Source organism: Panthera uncia, chromosome E1 (genome assembly GCF_023721935.1).
Source record: "Panthera uncia isolate 11264 chromosome E1, Puncia_PCG_1.0, whole genome shotgun sequence".
NCBI lineage: Eukaryota > Metazoa > Chordata > Mammalia > Carnivora > Felidae > Panthera > Panthera uncia.
In genome coordinates, this window is record NC_064814.1 from 55,314,735 (window position 1) to 55,329,016 (window position 14,282).

A 14,282-nucleotide genomic window follows, 5' to 3' on the forward strand; every position below is an offset into this window, starting at 1 on the left:
TTTTTTCAAGCACACATTAAAATAACAGCGTAGTGATTCGATTGTTTTAGGACCATCTGAGGGCCCTATAAAATCATCCCGCGTACCGCCGGGGGCACACTGACAGCACTCTGGTTTTACGGAGCACAGGGAGATGGTGACTGGAAGGCTGTGTTTCGGGCCCGTGTGCCCGCTGTCTGCTCTGAGCTGGCCACTTTGGAGCACCTCTCGGACTTGGAGAAGGGGGGCTGAAGACGGTCTCAGGGAGTGCAGGGGTGGGGGGGAGGGGGACGCCGGGGGCCTCAAAGCTCCTGGCCTCAATGCTCGCCCGCCCCTGCCGCCCAGATGCTGAGCTGGATCTCCAACGGAGTGTGCAGGCCGTGCTCCGGGAGCTCGGCGCCCAGGCCCCGGCCCTGCAGAGCAACCAAGGTAAAAGCCAGCAGGCGGCCTCTGCCACGATCTCTCCCAACCACCTTCCCAACCCCCCTGGCGAACCAAATTCCCCTCGACCCTCTGCGCCCGCCAGACTCCCAGAAACGTGGCCCCGGGCGCAGACCTACAAACATCGCCGGTCCCTAAGCCACAGGCATACACCTGTGTCCCCCTAGTGTCCCTCTGCCTGCCTTTCCGCCCTGAGAGCCCCCTGTCCTCAAATATCAGCAGAGCAGGATTCCACGGGTGAGAAGTCCAGCCATGTGGCCCCAGAGCCAGATGCCCAGCTGAGGGGTCAGACTCGTGGCTGCTCAGAGTCACGGTCTGGGGCTCCAGGGCGCAGGGTCCCGCTCCGGGGGTCCCCCGCTAAGAGCCCCCTGCCCCATCTACGTGTGCCGGGCTCCCCTTTCTCCCGGCCAGGCATGTGGAGATGGTCCCTGCATAAGAAGGTGGAGCGAGATCCTGGAAAGAGTCCGGCTCTGGTCCGCATTCTGCTCAGAGAACTGGAGAAGGTGTGTTCTGGGGCTTCGGGGAGGCGGGCGGGGGTAGGAGAGAGGGAGAGGGAGAGAGAGACCCAGCCAGCTGGGGCCTCGGGGCCATCAGAGCCGCGTCCCCCAGACTCTGGTCACTTGTGGACCGTCAGCATGATGTTTACCAGCCGTGTCTCCCTCCCGCACGCTTCTGTCAGTGAGATTTTCTTGATCCTGACTCTCATTGCTTCACTTGACTTGGCCTGTTCCCCCAGGACCGTAAATGGAAAAGCCCCCACTGGCAGAGAGACAGAATATCAATAAACATAAATGCCTATTTCTTATGACCTTTTCTTTCTTTCTTTCTTTTTTTGACGTGATTTTTTATTAACATTGAATAAAAAAATAATATCCACTCTGGCTCTCTCCTGCATTGCAAGGGGAAGAGTGGGGGGGGCGGGGCCTGGCACTTCCCACCCCCGCCCCCAGGCGCAGGGCAAGCCCCGCCTCCGGGGCTCCCCTCCTTCCCTTAGGATGACGTTTTCAACGTTGTTTTTTGTTTTTTTTTTTTTTAATTTATTTTTGGGACAGAGAGAGACAGAGCATGAACGGGGGAGGGGCAGAGAGAGAGGGAGACACAGAATCGGAAACAGGCTCCAGGCTCTGAGCCATCAGCCCAGAGCCTGACGCGGGGCTCGAACTCACGGACCGCGAGATCGTGACCTGGCTGAAGTCGGACGCTTAACCGACTGCGCCACCCAGGCGCCCCAGGATGACGTTTTCAAAATCGTTCTTGGACCGCCGAAAGTGACCCTCCACACCTCCCCATGCCCCCTCCCCCGGGCCCGCAGACCAGTAAATGCCCTGCGATCTCCTGTTTTCCAGGCAGAGAGCGAGGACATCCGGCACGCGATCATCCCCTTGCTGCACACGCTAATGTATGTGCTCACTAAGGTGAGCGTGACGCCGAGGGTCAGGGCGGTCGTGGCAACCCACACGTGGCAGGGCCAGACACTGTCCTCTCCCGCAGGAGACACGCAGTCTCTGCCTGGGCGCGCCTAGGAGAACTCTTGGGTGGCCTGCCCCAAACCGTCTTCTCCACTCTTGGGTGGCCTGCCCCAAACCGTCTTCTCCACACTCGCGGTGCCCTGTCCCTAATACACAAAGCGGGCTACTGGGGAGGAAGTTGGGAAAGCAGTGCGCGGGAGGCATGAGAGCCTCGAATGCCGGAATGGGGTCCTCGGGATTGTTCCCACGCGCCCCGGGGGCCATCACTGATCCCTGCTTAGGAAAGGGACAAGCCACCGAGAAAATGTCTGGACAACAGCGATCAGGAGCTGTGTACGGTCGCAGGGGGTGGGACAGGGCAGCGAGGGAGATGAGGGGCAGAGAGAACAGTTCGGGGGCTGCCGGGACCCAGGGGCAGGAGGGGGCTGGGCTCGGGCCAAGGCAGAAGGCGCAGGAGGAAGCGGAGCCCCGTGGCCACTGCACTGGGAGCGTCATGCCTGCGGGATATCGCCCCCGGCAGGCTGGAGACGAGACTCCAAGTTTTCAGCCTAGAGCCCCGCAGGAATGTGCTGCCCGGACAAGCAGGGGGGAGGGGAGGGGAGTGGATTTGCTGGCAGGACAGGGTGAGATGGATCCCCTTTGGGGCGAGTTTGAGTGGGGTGTCCGAGAGGTGTCTTTCAGGTGCCGGGTGAAGAGACTAAGGGTGTACGTTTGGGAGGGAGGTGTGAGCCCAGGTCTGGCTGTCAGACCTGCCTTTCCTCCTCTCCACCCCCCCCTCCCACCCACCCAGCACCCTTTGTGACCTAGGGCTCTGGGCACCCAACTCCTCCCTCCCACCCAGGCCACGGGCATCACGGAGGAGCTCTACCGGAGAACCTACACCTTTTGCACAAGGTTGCTAACCCTGCCCGCCCCCTACTGCACGGTCGCCTTGGACTGCGCCATAAGGCTGAAAACGGAGACCGCTGTCCCAGGTGAGAGCTGTCCCAGGTAGAGGCTGTCCCGGGTGAGAACTGTCCCAGGTAGGAGCTGTCCCGGGTGAGACCTGTCCCAGGTAGGAGCTGTCCCAGGTAGGACCTGTCCCAGATGAGACCTGTCCCAGGTAGGAGCTGTCCCAGGTGAGGCCTGTCCCAGGTGAGAACTGTCCCAGGTAGCTGTCCCAGGTGAGACCTGTCCCAGGTAGGACCTGTCCCAGGTGAGGTCTGTCCCAGGTGAGACCTGTCCCAGGTAGGAGCTGTCCCAGGTGAGACCTGTCCCAGGTAGGAGCTGTCCCAGGTGAGACCTGTCCCAGGTGAGAGCCGTCTCAGATAAGAGCTGCAGTGCAGCTCCATCCACCGTCTTGCTTTTCCTCCGAGGTTCCTGGAGCTCAAAAGTCCCAGCACCTTCTGTGGAGGGTGCGAAATGGGGGTCAGAGACCAGAAGCCGGTTGGCTGATGCGGTCTGCTTTGCAGGGACCCTGTACCAAAGGCTGGTCATTGCCGAGCAGAACCTGACGAGTGAGCTGTACCCCTACCAGGAGAGGTGAGTGACCCCTGACAGCGTGCTGACTTCCGTCCCCTCCAGGTGTTGGGACGCCATGACTGCTCACTGAGGGGGACAAGGCTGGGTGGGGAGGAACCCCAGCAGAGTTTCCTGTCCATGGCATTTGTCCCGGGGCAGAGTGTATTTGCAAGGGTGGGCGGGGCCTGCCTTCTCTGGAGATCACAGGAAGCAGGGTGGTGGGTCTGTCCCCTGGGGCTGGCTCAGAGCCCTCCCGCTCACATGCAGAAGGTGATACGAGCACTGGGCCGGTCTGGAGTTCTGTCGTTCCACCTCCGTCCCGCCCTTGGCCATGATGCAGCATCAGCCGGCCAGCCAGCCGGCCAGAGGTGGCTCCCGGCTGCTTATGGTCCAGGCCACAGTCACACCGTGAAATCTGGGGCTTTCGTCTGTGTGTGCCTGGCCCTTCGGATAAGATTGAGGAAATGTCTGCTGTTGGTGTGGGGAAAAGGGGCGGGTGAAGTTGGGGGTGCCGCTGCTAACCCGGCCCTGGAAGGGGTGGCTTGAGGCTGTGTTCATGGGGGGTGCAGGGAGGTGAGGTGGAGAGACCCAGAGGAGCCGGGAGCCAGGAAGGAGAGCAGGGGCGGGAGGGAGGGCAGGCGCTGGCATGATGGGGTGATGGGAGGAGGTGGGGCTCACTCAGGGTCCAGAGTCCGCTTGGGCAGGAAGGAATTAGGGTCCCTCCTGGAGGGCGATGTCATCAGTGGACCACAGAGCTGAGGGGGTGGGGGACAGGATTTAGCTTGGGACTTGCCTGGTCGCGAGACTAGGGGGCACCCAACGGGGGCCAGCTGTTCCTGCCTGCTCTCTGATTTGCCACAGTCCCCACTCCTCCCTATTGCTGTCCCCCCAGAGACTTTTTTTTTTTTTAAGTTTATTTATTTTTGAGAGAGGGCAGCGCAGAGAGAGAGGGAGAGAGAGAATCCCAAGCCGTCAGCGCGGAGCCCGAGGCGGGGCGCCACCCCACCAACCGTGAGATCATGACCTGAGCCGACATCAAGAGTCTGACCCTCAACCGACTGAGCCACCCAGGCGCCCCAACCCCCATAGACTTTGGAATCCGAGGCTCCCGTTTTTGGAGGAACAAAATACTCGGGGGCTGCAGGGCTCCACGCTGCCCTTCCAGGCGCTCTCCCCGCCGCAGCCATCCTCTGCAGTAACCCTCCCCCCCCACCACCTCTGCCCTCAGAGCATTCCTCTTCGTGGACCCCGAGCTGGTGTCCCCATCCGTGTGCAGCGCGCTGCTGCTGGAGCTCGAGGCGGCGCAGGTGCAGCAGACGCCCGAGGCCTGCATGCGCCACGTGGTCGCCCACGCCCTGCAGGCCGCCCTGGGGGACGCCTGCCACGCAGGCGCTCTGCAGAGGAAGCTGCAGGTAACCGCCCCGCCCCAGCCCTCCTTGGCTGCGCCCGGGGCCCTGCACGCACACGCCAGTTCTCCTCCCCGTCTGCCCTCCTTCTCCCCTGTTCAGACCACCCTTGCCCCCTCAATGCGGAAGCAGTACGAACTCATTAAGGAAAATCCGGGGCGGGAATGCACGCAGGCCGAAAGAGGAAAGAAAAATCGCTCACACCCGCCCACCCAGATGTATTCCCAATCAACGTTTTGGTCTATTTCCTTAATAATACAGACGACGATAACCCGGATAGGTGCTGTCGACTCAATGTCTGTGGTGTCCCAGGCACGGCGCTAGACACTTTTACATGTATCACATTTTAAAAAGGCTCACCACGTGTCAACAACATTGTGAATGGGTATAATCATTAAAACTGGGGCACAGAGAGGTTGATAACCTGCCTGTGGTCACACAGGTACAAAGTGACTGGGTCAGGGTTTGAACCCAGATCTCTCCGACCTCAAACTTATGTTCCACCGCCTCCGGCCCCACTGCCCCACCACCCCTTTTTAGCAGGAGATACCAAACTCTGTATACAGTTGTCCCGAATTAGGGTGAGAGGCCGGGCCTTGATACTCCCGCATCTATTAATTATTGGATGTGGACGATCCTCAGGAAGGGACATGACCGTGGAGAGTGGCATTTTTTTTTTACCGGAGGCTGACTATGGAAAGGGACTCAGCTGACAGCTGACGGTTGCTAATGCTCCCAGCAGCGGGGGCTAATGAGTGCCTCAGTCTTGAAGGTGGGAATCCGGGGAGCCACCATAGCATTTATCACACTGTTGCGCATGGAATCAAAGCCAAAGACCTCACAATGGCCTACAAGGCCCTCGAGATCTGTCCCACCTCCTCGCTTCCTCTCTGATTCCATCTGATTCCATCTTCTGTACTTTCCCTCTCTTCCTCTCTGCTCCAGCTACATAGGTCTCCCTATTGTCCCTCAAATATGCCAGGCATGCTTACACCCCAGGGCCTTTGCACATGCCGTTTCCGATGCTTGGACCATTCTCTCTGATATCCACATGGCTCGCTCTCTCACTTCCTTTAGGACTTTACTCAAAAGTCGCCTGTCGGTGAGACTTCCCTGATCACATTATCTAAAATGTCAGCCCCTGCCCCCAATTTCACATCCTTCTTCTCTGCAATTTATCGTACTATAAATTTTACTTCTCTTGTTTAGTATCATTGGGGGGGGGGGGTGGAGAGAGAGACATACACTATAATATAAACTCCCTGGGAACAGGAATTTTTATCTGTTTTGTTCACAGCTGTATCCCAGCATCTAGAACAGGGTATGGCATGTCGTGGGTGCTCAATAAATATTAGTGTATTTATAAATTAAGCAGTGAGATGAAATGGACCCGATGGCCCCTTCTAACTCTGATTCGGTCATCTTCTCGTTGCATTATCTGTTCGCTCCACAAGTGTTTATTGGAGCCCTAGCCACCCAGAATGACCCTCCCTCCCTTAATCAGGAGGTTAGGATCCCGCTCAGCAGACCCCCCCCAGCACAGACCAGAGACGAAAACAAGCCCTGGTGTGCCTGCCTGTGGACTCATTGGAGCCCTGCACCTGCTGAGCTGTGGGATGGGATTGGCTGGTGCCGGGGCAGGGGGGGTGGGGGGGTGGTGAGGGAAGACAGAAAACATCATGCAGGGCTCCTCTCAGGGTTTCAGATCTGCACCTCGGGAGGGAGGAGCTGAAGAGCATGGGATTGCCCAGTGAGAAGCTTTCAAAACCTGTTCCCATCCATTCCCATTAAGGAGAAAGGCTCAGCTTGGTGTTCTACCCCTAACTTCTTTAACACTCACTTCCCTTTTTCTTTTTTTTAAGTTTATTTATTTTTGAGAGGGAGAGAGAGACAGAGTGTGAGCAGGGGAGGGGCAGAAAGAGAGGGAGACACAGAATTGGAAGCAGGGTCCAGGCTCTGAGCTGTCAGCACAGAGCCCGACGCGGGGCTCGAACCCACAAGCTGCGAGATCATGACCTGAGCTGAAGTCGGAGGCTTAAACCGACTGAGCCCCCCCGGGCGCCCCTAACTTCTCTTTTTAAAAAGAGAAGGCAAGCTTCAAGCCATAAAGCCTTGGCAGGCTGGCACTTAAAAATAGTGGTTTGTGATGATTATATTCATCTTGGTTATTTTTCTAAGTGGGACGTGTGACTCTAGCCTTTTTATATAGATTACCAACAAATTGTCCTTCTGAAATAGCTGGGAACCAAAGTGAGCTGATTGAAAGAACAAGGGCGAGAAAATAATCATACAGCAACTATTTAGGGAGCACCCACCATGCGCCACACCAGGGCGTGTTCTAGGCGCTGCGGATGCCGCTGTAAACAACTGCCTTCCTGGAGTTTACATCCAGGCAGAGGCAGAACACTGACCCAAGGGAGGCCCTCCCTGCCCCTCTGGGGTCCCGCCGTTGCGGGGCAGCCCCGTGTGGGGGACAGAGAGGACGCTCAGGTGTGGGCAGCATCGGGCAACCTCGGAGCCCGGGGGGGGGGGGGGGTGCTGGGCCGGGACCCAGGCTCTGGCGCCCCTCCCCGACAGGCCAGCCCTCGCCAGGCCCTGGAGCGCTATTTCCACGCCGTGGTGGCAGCCGTGGAGCAGATGGCCAGCGAGCCCAGCCCGAGCCGGGAGGGACACCTGGAGAGGCTGGAGGAGATTTACTGCTCGCTGCTGGGGCCAGCGGCGGCCGCCAGGGGGCGCTGCGGCGGTAAGCGGGCGGGGGCGGCGAGGCCCGGCGAGGGCCCGCAGGGGGGCGCCGGAGAGCAGCGCTGCACCTGCCGTGCGTGGCTGAGGCGGGCGGGCCTGCGCGGCTCCTGGGGGGCCTGGGGACCGAGGGCCGCCCGGGGAACTTGGACGGTCCCGGGCTAAGCAGGCAGAGAGGAAGCCTGGACCAGACCATATGGGGGAGAGAGGGTCTCTGCACGCCCCCCCCCGGGGCCCTCCAGGAGCCGCAGGGGAGGGCAGAGGAGAATCCCACAGCCCGCCCCCCCCTTCTTTCAGGTGACCCCCTGCAGTCCCCGCAGCCAAACATCCCTCTGCCCAGCCCCCACATCACCTTCCACCTGTGGACGGATGAAGAACAGCTCTGTAAGTGCCTCACACCTCCTCCGTGCAGAGCTGAAGGGAAATGAGTGTGTGTGTGTGTGTGTGTGTGTGTGTGTGTGTTTCTCACTGTGTGTGTGTGCATTCGCGTGTCTGTGTTTGTGTGTGTGCGCGCAACTGTGCTTTCATGGGCCTATAGGTCTGTGTCTGCGTGACTGCGTGTATCACGTGTATCTATTTATGTCCTTGCGTGTGTGTGCACATCTGTGTGTGTGTGTGTTCACGTGTGTGCGCCTTGCTCCCTGAGCTGTTCTGCACGTCTGGAGGAACGCATTTTCTCTATGCCAGAAGAGCTCGGTGCCTTAGCCACTGGCCTCACCTAGAAAGTGCCACATGCCCAAGCTGATGCCGACAGACAATGAATGTCCCCAAGAAGGAGGCAGTCACACAAGAGTTACAGTTCCAGGAGCTGGAGGGGTCTGCTTGCCTCACACTTCTGTCCACACTGGCCTTCCCCTCACACTGTCCCTGGCTCTTCTCAAGAGAGGTGGGGGTGGGGGTGGAGGGAAGTGCTGGCTGGTGAACTAGGCCCAAGTCCCTCCTTGCATGGGCTGGGTCATCCTAGACTGACTCTGTGTTCTCTCTGGGCCTCAGTTTCCTCATGGGTAATAAAATTAAAGTAGATTAGAAAAGCCTAAGGGCATCTGGGTGGCTCAGCGGTTAAGCGTCAGACTGCAGCTCAGATCATGATCTCACCGTTTGTGAGTTCGAGCCCCGCGTGGGGCTCTGTGCCGACCGCTCGGAGCCTGGAGCCTGCCTCAGATTCTGTGTCTCCCTCTCTCTCTTCCCCTCCCCTGCTCATGCTGTCTCTCTCTCTCTGTCAAAAATAAATAAACATTTAAAAAAATAATAAAAATAAAAAAACATTTCTCAAAAGAAAGAAGGAAAGAAAGAAAGAAAAGCCTAGAAGTCTTTCCTGGAGTAGGCAGGGTCTGCTCTCTGTGTCCCAGGGGAAGCCACAGGCAGTAAGAGGATAGGAGGAAGCTAATAAAGAGGGCTCCAGGGTCAGCGAAGGGGAAGGTACCGAGTGTAGCTGACTACTGCAGGACTTCTCAGAGCCTTGAGTACATGTACTCAACACGAGGTGTCAGGAATATGCGGGCTTCGCCATCTCTGTTCACCGCAGGACCTTTGTTCCTTCGCGGGGCATCTTATGGGGCTTCTGTCCAGCTGAACGGTGTTTGAGAAACACGGGAGCCCAGGCCTTGCAGGGGTGAGGCCCTGCCAGCCTCCTCTGACCTCTCCTCCCCGCTCCTCGCATCCCAGGGAAGGAACTGGTGCTCTTCCTGCGCCCGCGATCCCAGCTGTGCCTCAGCACTGACTTGGAGGCCTTGGACCTGCAGGGCCTCTGGCCGGACCGGGAGCTGGCCCGGGTGTCCATGCTGTCCACCGACAGCGGCATCGAGCGGGACCTTCCTCCGGGGGCTGACGAGCTGCCCCTACCCGGCAGCCCCGAGATGGAGCGCGCCAGGCTGCAGCGCAAAGGCGGCGTCAAGAAGCGGGTGCGGCTCCCGGACGTCTTGATGCCCGCGTGCTGGGACGGGCCCCCGGGTCTACACCGCAGGACGGGCAGGCCCAGTGGGGACGGGGAGCTACTGCCTGGTGTGTCGCGGCTTCACACGGCCAGGGTGCTGGTGCTGGGGGACGACAGGATGCTGGGGCGCCTGGCCCAGGCCTACCACTGCCTCAGGTAGGGCCCGGAGGGGGGCGGGGCGGGGCGGGGGGGGGGCGGGGCTGCGTCAGACCCAGCTCGCCGCCGCCGCCGCCAGGGGGCACTGCGCTCCCCAGCTCGGCGCTTTACGTTCTGGCGAGCCCAGCAGTTCTCGTCACCACACTGCGCCCATTCTGCAGATGAGAAAACGGGTGCCGAGAGATTGAGTAGGTCGCTCACAGGCAAGAGAGAATACAGAGCAGAACCAGGATGTGGAACCGTTGGAAGCGCAAACCCCTGCCCTGACCCCTGTGTTCCGCCCTCTTTGCTAGGAAACGAGAGACCCAGAAGTGCTGCCTCACCCCCAGGCTCAGTCTACAGCTGTACTACATCCCCGTGCTGGCACCCGAGGTGGCTGGGCAGGGGAGCGGGGAGGCACGTCGGGGAGGACGTGGGAGGGGCGTCCCCTGCCTCAGGGGCTGGGCAGGGGGCACGCTTTAGCCCCATCCCTGGCCCCAGGGACTAGGATCACCCTTCCTTAGGATGCGGGGCTGGGGGAGCCCTTGTGGGTCTGTGTCCCGGAAGCCACAGACGCAGGCCCTGGAGGCTCAGTGTCCCCTTGGGGGGGGGGGGGGCGGGGCGGGCAGCCTGCCCAGTGCTGAGTTTTGTTTTGCTTTCCTGGTGGAATTTATTGCAAGCCTCTCCTCAAACAGGGGCTCACACGCACGCACAGCATGCTTCCTGGGATCCCATGAAAAGAAGTTTCGGGCAGTGGGAGCCCTTTGATCTATTGGGGGCCAGACTCGCCTTGGCGGCTTTTCGATTATTCGATTGCCCCGCTCTGCTTGCTTAGTGGGGAGCATTCAATTCCAAGCAGTATTTGTCTCTCTGCTTCCAAGGCTGAAGATCATCGTTCAATGTCCCCAGCAAGCGGTCCTCAGTTAAGGGTTTACCAGCTTCATCTGACGTATAAGACCCAATAGGCTTCACACGGCAGAGAAACCGAGGCCCCAAGAGGTTCAGTGATCGGACCGTAATCCCGAGGCCAGTCTGCGGAGGGGACCCTCTGGCCAGAGACCCGGCCTGATGGGTCTGCCCCGTCCCCTTGTCCCCAGAAACAGGCATCATGCAGACATTCGGAGCTCAGAGAGCTGGCCACATTCCTGGGCCGCGCAGACCCGTGGTATGAGAGCACCGTGAACACACTGTGCCCGGCCATCCACAAGCTGGCAGAGATGGTAAGGGGGCAGCGAGGGCGGGATCGGGGGCATTTCAGATGTTACCCTTGACCCTTGACCTCAAGGGTCAACCCCAGGGCGCCCCCCCGCCCGGGGTGGGATGAGGCCAGAAGGAAACATGGAAGCTGGTGGTCGAAATTCCCCCAGGCACCTGCTTTGGGTGGAACACCGGGCAGACCATCGAGCAAAACATCCTTTCCTTAGCGTGTAGGCCAAGGTGCTTCCTGGGACGGCCTCTCCATGAGTGTAATAGCCCGTGTTTCCTGAGCACTTACAGGTGCCAGGCGCTGTTCAAGGGCACTCTCACTGCACGGCCCTACCAAGTAGGCACTCTTGTCGGCAGGTGCAAGTATAGCCATCTGCCCACTTTACAGACCAAACTACTGAGGCACGAGATTAGGGAACTTGTCCAAAGTAAGAAGAGAAGAGGTGGACTCCCACCCGGAACCGGACAGCTTGATTCCAGGTAGACGGCTCGTGAGTTCATCTTCCAGCGACTTGAAAAGATCTTCATATATTAAGAGAATCTCTTTTTTTTTTTTTTTCCAAGTAAACTCCACCCCACCCCCCAACGTGGGGCTCGAACTCACAACCCTGAGATTAAGGGTCGCTGGCTCTACGCACTGAGTGAGCCAGGCAGGTGCCCCTACTACTAAGAGAATCTTAACCTTTTAGCCGTCAGGTGTTGCTGACGCTTTTTTCCACTCTGTTATTTGCCTGTGAATTTCATCAGCAGTGTTTTCGGACTTACAGAAGTTTGATATATTTTTTCTTTTTTTTTCTTTATTAATTTTTGTAATGTTTATTTATTTCTGAGAGACAGAGAGAGCATGAGCAGGAGAGGGGCAGAGAGAGAGCGAGACACAGAGTCCGAAGCAGGCTCCAGGCTCCGAGCTGTCAGCACAGAGCCTGACGCGGGGCTCGAACTCACAAACCGTGAGATATGACCTGAGCCGAAACCAGGAGGCGGGCGCTCCACCGACTGAGCCCCCCGGGCGCCCCCAGAAGTTTAATATTTTTATGTCACACTCAGAACTTTTATCCTTTGAGAGACCTGCCTTTGGAGTCCTGCTTTGAAGGTTCTCCTCTGCTGATTAAATTACATCCAAGAGTAGATAAATATTCCCTGATAATTTACTGTAAGTCTTTTAATGCCTCGGTTTTCACATTTAAATTAACGTGCCTGCGACTGGTTTCAGTGCTTTGTGTGAAGCAGGCGAATTTCTTTTTTCCAAATGTGTAGCCAGTTGTCCTAAAGCTATTTATAGCACAAGCCATCTTGCCCCATCAGTCTGAAATGCCACTTTTCTCGTTTACTAAATTTTTATTCTTTCTTGTTGATCCATTCATTTCCGGACACATTGGTACTTTCATATTTTAATAGCAGGCAGGATAAACCGACTTCATTACTCTTCTTCCGGAAAATGTTTCAGACTATATCTGTTTCCAGATAAATATTAGAATTTTGTCAAGTTTTTTTTTTTTTAATTTTTTTTAACGTTTTTATTTATTTGTGAGACAGAGAGAGACAGAGCATGAACGGGGGAGGGGCAGAGAGAGAGGGAGACACAGAATCCGAAGCAGGCTCCAGGCTCTGAGCCGTCAGCACAGAGCCCGACGCGGGGCTCGAGCCCACGAACTGCGAGAGCATGACCTGAGCTGAAGTTTGACACTTAACTGACTGAGCCCCCCCAAATACTCATAAGTACCTTATATTCTAAGTTGACACTTCACTGAGATCTTTGTGTCATTTTATTGCCTGATTGATTGGGGTTCTTTCTTATACCTTCTAATAAAAATGTAGGGGGGGGCCTGTTTCCTGAATTATTGCTGACCCGAAAAGTGTCTTTGTGCATACACAGAAGACTGGTTAGCCAAGTATTGAAATACCTTTTCCTCAAAACTTGGAGGCTATCAGGGGCGCCTGGGTGGCTCAGTCGGTTGAGCATCTGACTCTTGATTTTGGCTCAGGTCATGATCTCATGGTTTGTGGGTTCGAGCCCCGCATCGGGCTCTGTGCTTACAGTGCAGAGCCTGCTTGGGATTCTCTCTCTCTCTCTCTCTCTCTCTCTCTCTCTCTCTCATGCTTTCTCTCCGCCCCTGCTTTGCTCCTGCTCATTCTATCTCCCCCAAAATAAAAACATTTGGGGCACCTGGGTGGCTCAGTCGGTTGAGCGTCCAACTTCAGCTCAGGTCATGATCTCACGGCTTGTGAGTTCAAGCTCCGCGTCGGGCTCTGTGCTGACAGCTCAGAGCCTGGAGCCTGCTTCGGATTCTGCATCTCCCTCTCTCTCTTCCCCTCCCCTGCTTATGCTTTCTCTCTCTCTCTCTCTCTCTCTCTCTCTCTCTCTCTCTCAGAAATAAATAAACATTAAAATATTTTTTAATAAATAAATAAGACTTGGAGGCTATTAGGGGAGGAACATCTGATGCAGGTCTCACTTCTGCTCTTTGGTTGGTACCTTTTCCCCCGCCCCCATGCCAGGACACATGTAGAAATCAGGGTTCCCCCTGCTTGCTTTGCCCTAATAATTATCAGTTTGTATGGCCCCCACACTTAGTCCAAACGCAGTTTCCACATGAAGAGACTGGAAACAGTGTGAGAGATAGATCGATAGACAGATCGATCGATCGATCGATAGATAATGATATAATACTTGAATACGACAAGAGGTAAAGGAGACAGCAAATCACCTCGCCTCTCGGGCCCAAGGTCACCTGGCCAGTGAACGCCTAATCCTAACCTGGAACTCAGTTCAGCCCCTGTGATCATTGGCTATGTTCTCAAGCATCTGGTCCTTACCCCAAGCGTCCAGCTCCTTCCCTTCCAGCTAGAGGCGCCCCCTGTGTCTTTGTGCAAAGTGGAATGCATCGGAGGCCCTGGGGGGCCGGGACCCTGGACAGGTGTATTTGCCTGAGGAGTAGACATCAGGCGGTCAGCAGGGCCTGGACTGCGTTGAGGGACCAGTTGGGTTTAGTGCCTCACGGAGGGGACACGGGAGCCTTAGAGTTTCTCCGTTCCGAAAACAGCACCTCCCACCATAGCCCGGAGGGTGGCGGCTGAAGGCCTCCCCTGCCCCCCTCACAGCCTCCCTCCCTGGACACATCCCGGACCGTGGACCCCTTCATCCTGGATGTCATCACCTACTACCTTCGCATGGGCACCCAACCCATCTACTTCCAGATCTACACAGTCAAGGTAAGTGTGGCCCTCCCCCCGCCCCCCGGGACCCCACCTCCAAAACACTCCGGCTCTGGGGAGACACGGGTTAGCAGGGCACACGTCACAGACCCACCCAGACGCTCCTGGTTGCTAACCGTGTCTTTCCAATCTTTGGACGAATCGGATAATCATTAACTTCACAGGCATCCGGCCTGAGCAGAAGTACATCTTCGCGTGGAAAGATGCTTTAGGCCTTGACCCCGCGGAGGGCTGGCGATAGGGCTGCTGCGAAAGTTC

General features: G+C 57.2%; 1 protein-coding gene across 1 annotated transcript in view; it reads left to right on the forward strand.

The window, feature by feature from the left end:
* Nucleotides 1-14,282, forward strand: part of PIK3R6 (phosphoinositide-3-kinase regulatory subunit 6) — a 54,458-nt gene that overhangs the window by 24,212 nt on the left and 15,964 nt on the right. The window contains exons 3-14 of the mRNA XM_049636949.1: nt 325-408; nt 832-923; nt 1,767-1,835; nt 2,731-2,863; nt 3,341-3,410; nt 4,618-4,801; nt 7,373-7,538; nt 7,832-7,918; nt 9,200-9,623; nt 9,917-9,995; nt 10,700-10,822; nt 13,911-14,021. Of these exons, the coding sequence (XP_049492906.1) occupies nt 325-408; nt 832-923; nt 1,767-1,835; nt 2,731-2,863; nt 3,341-3,410; nt 4,618-4,801; nt 7,373-7,538; nt 7,832-7,918; nt 9,200-9,623; nt 9,917-9,995; nt 10,700-10,822; nt 13,911-14,021 (1,622 nt within the window). The remainder of the gene's footprint in view (nt 1-324; nt 409-831; nt 924-1,766; nt 1,836-2,730; nt 2,864-3,340; nt 3,411-4,617; nt 4,802-7,372; nt 7,539-7,831; nt 7,919-9,199; nt 9,624-9,916; nt 9,996-10,699; nt 10,823-13,910; nt 14,022-14,282) is intronic.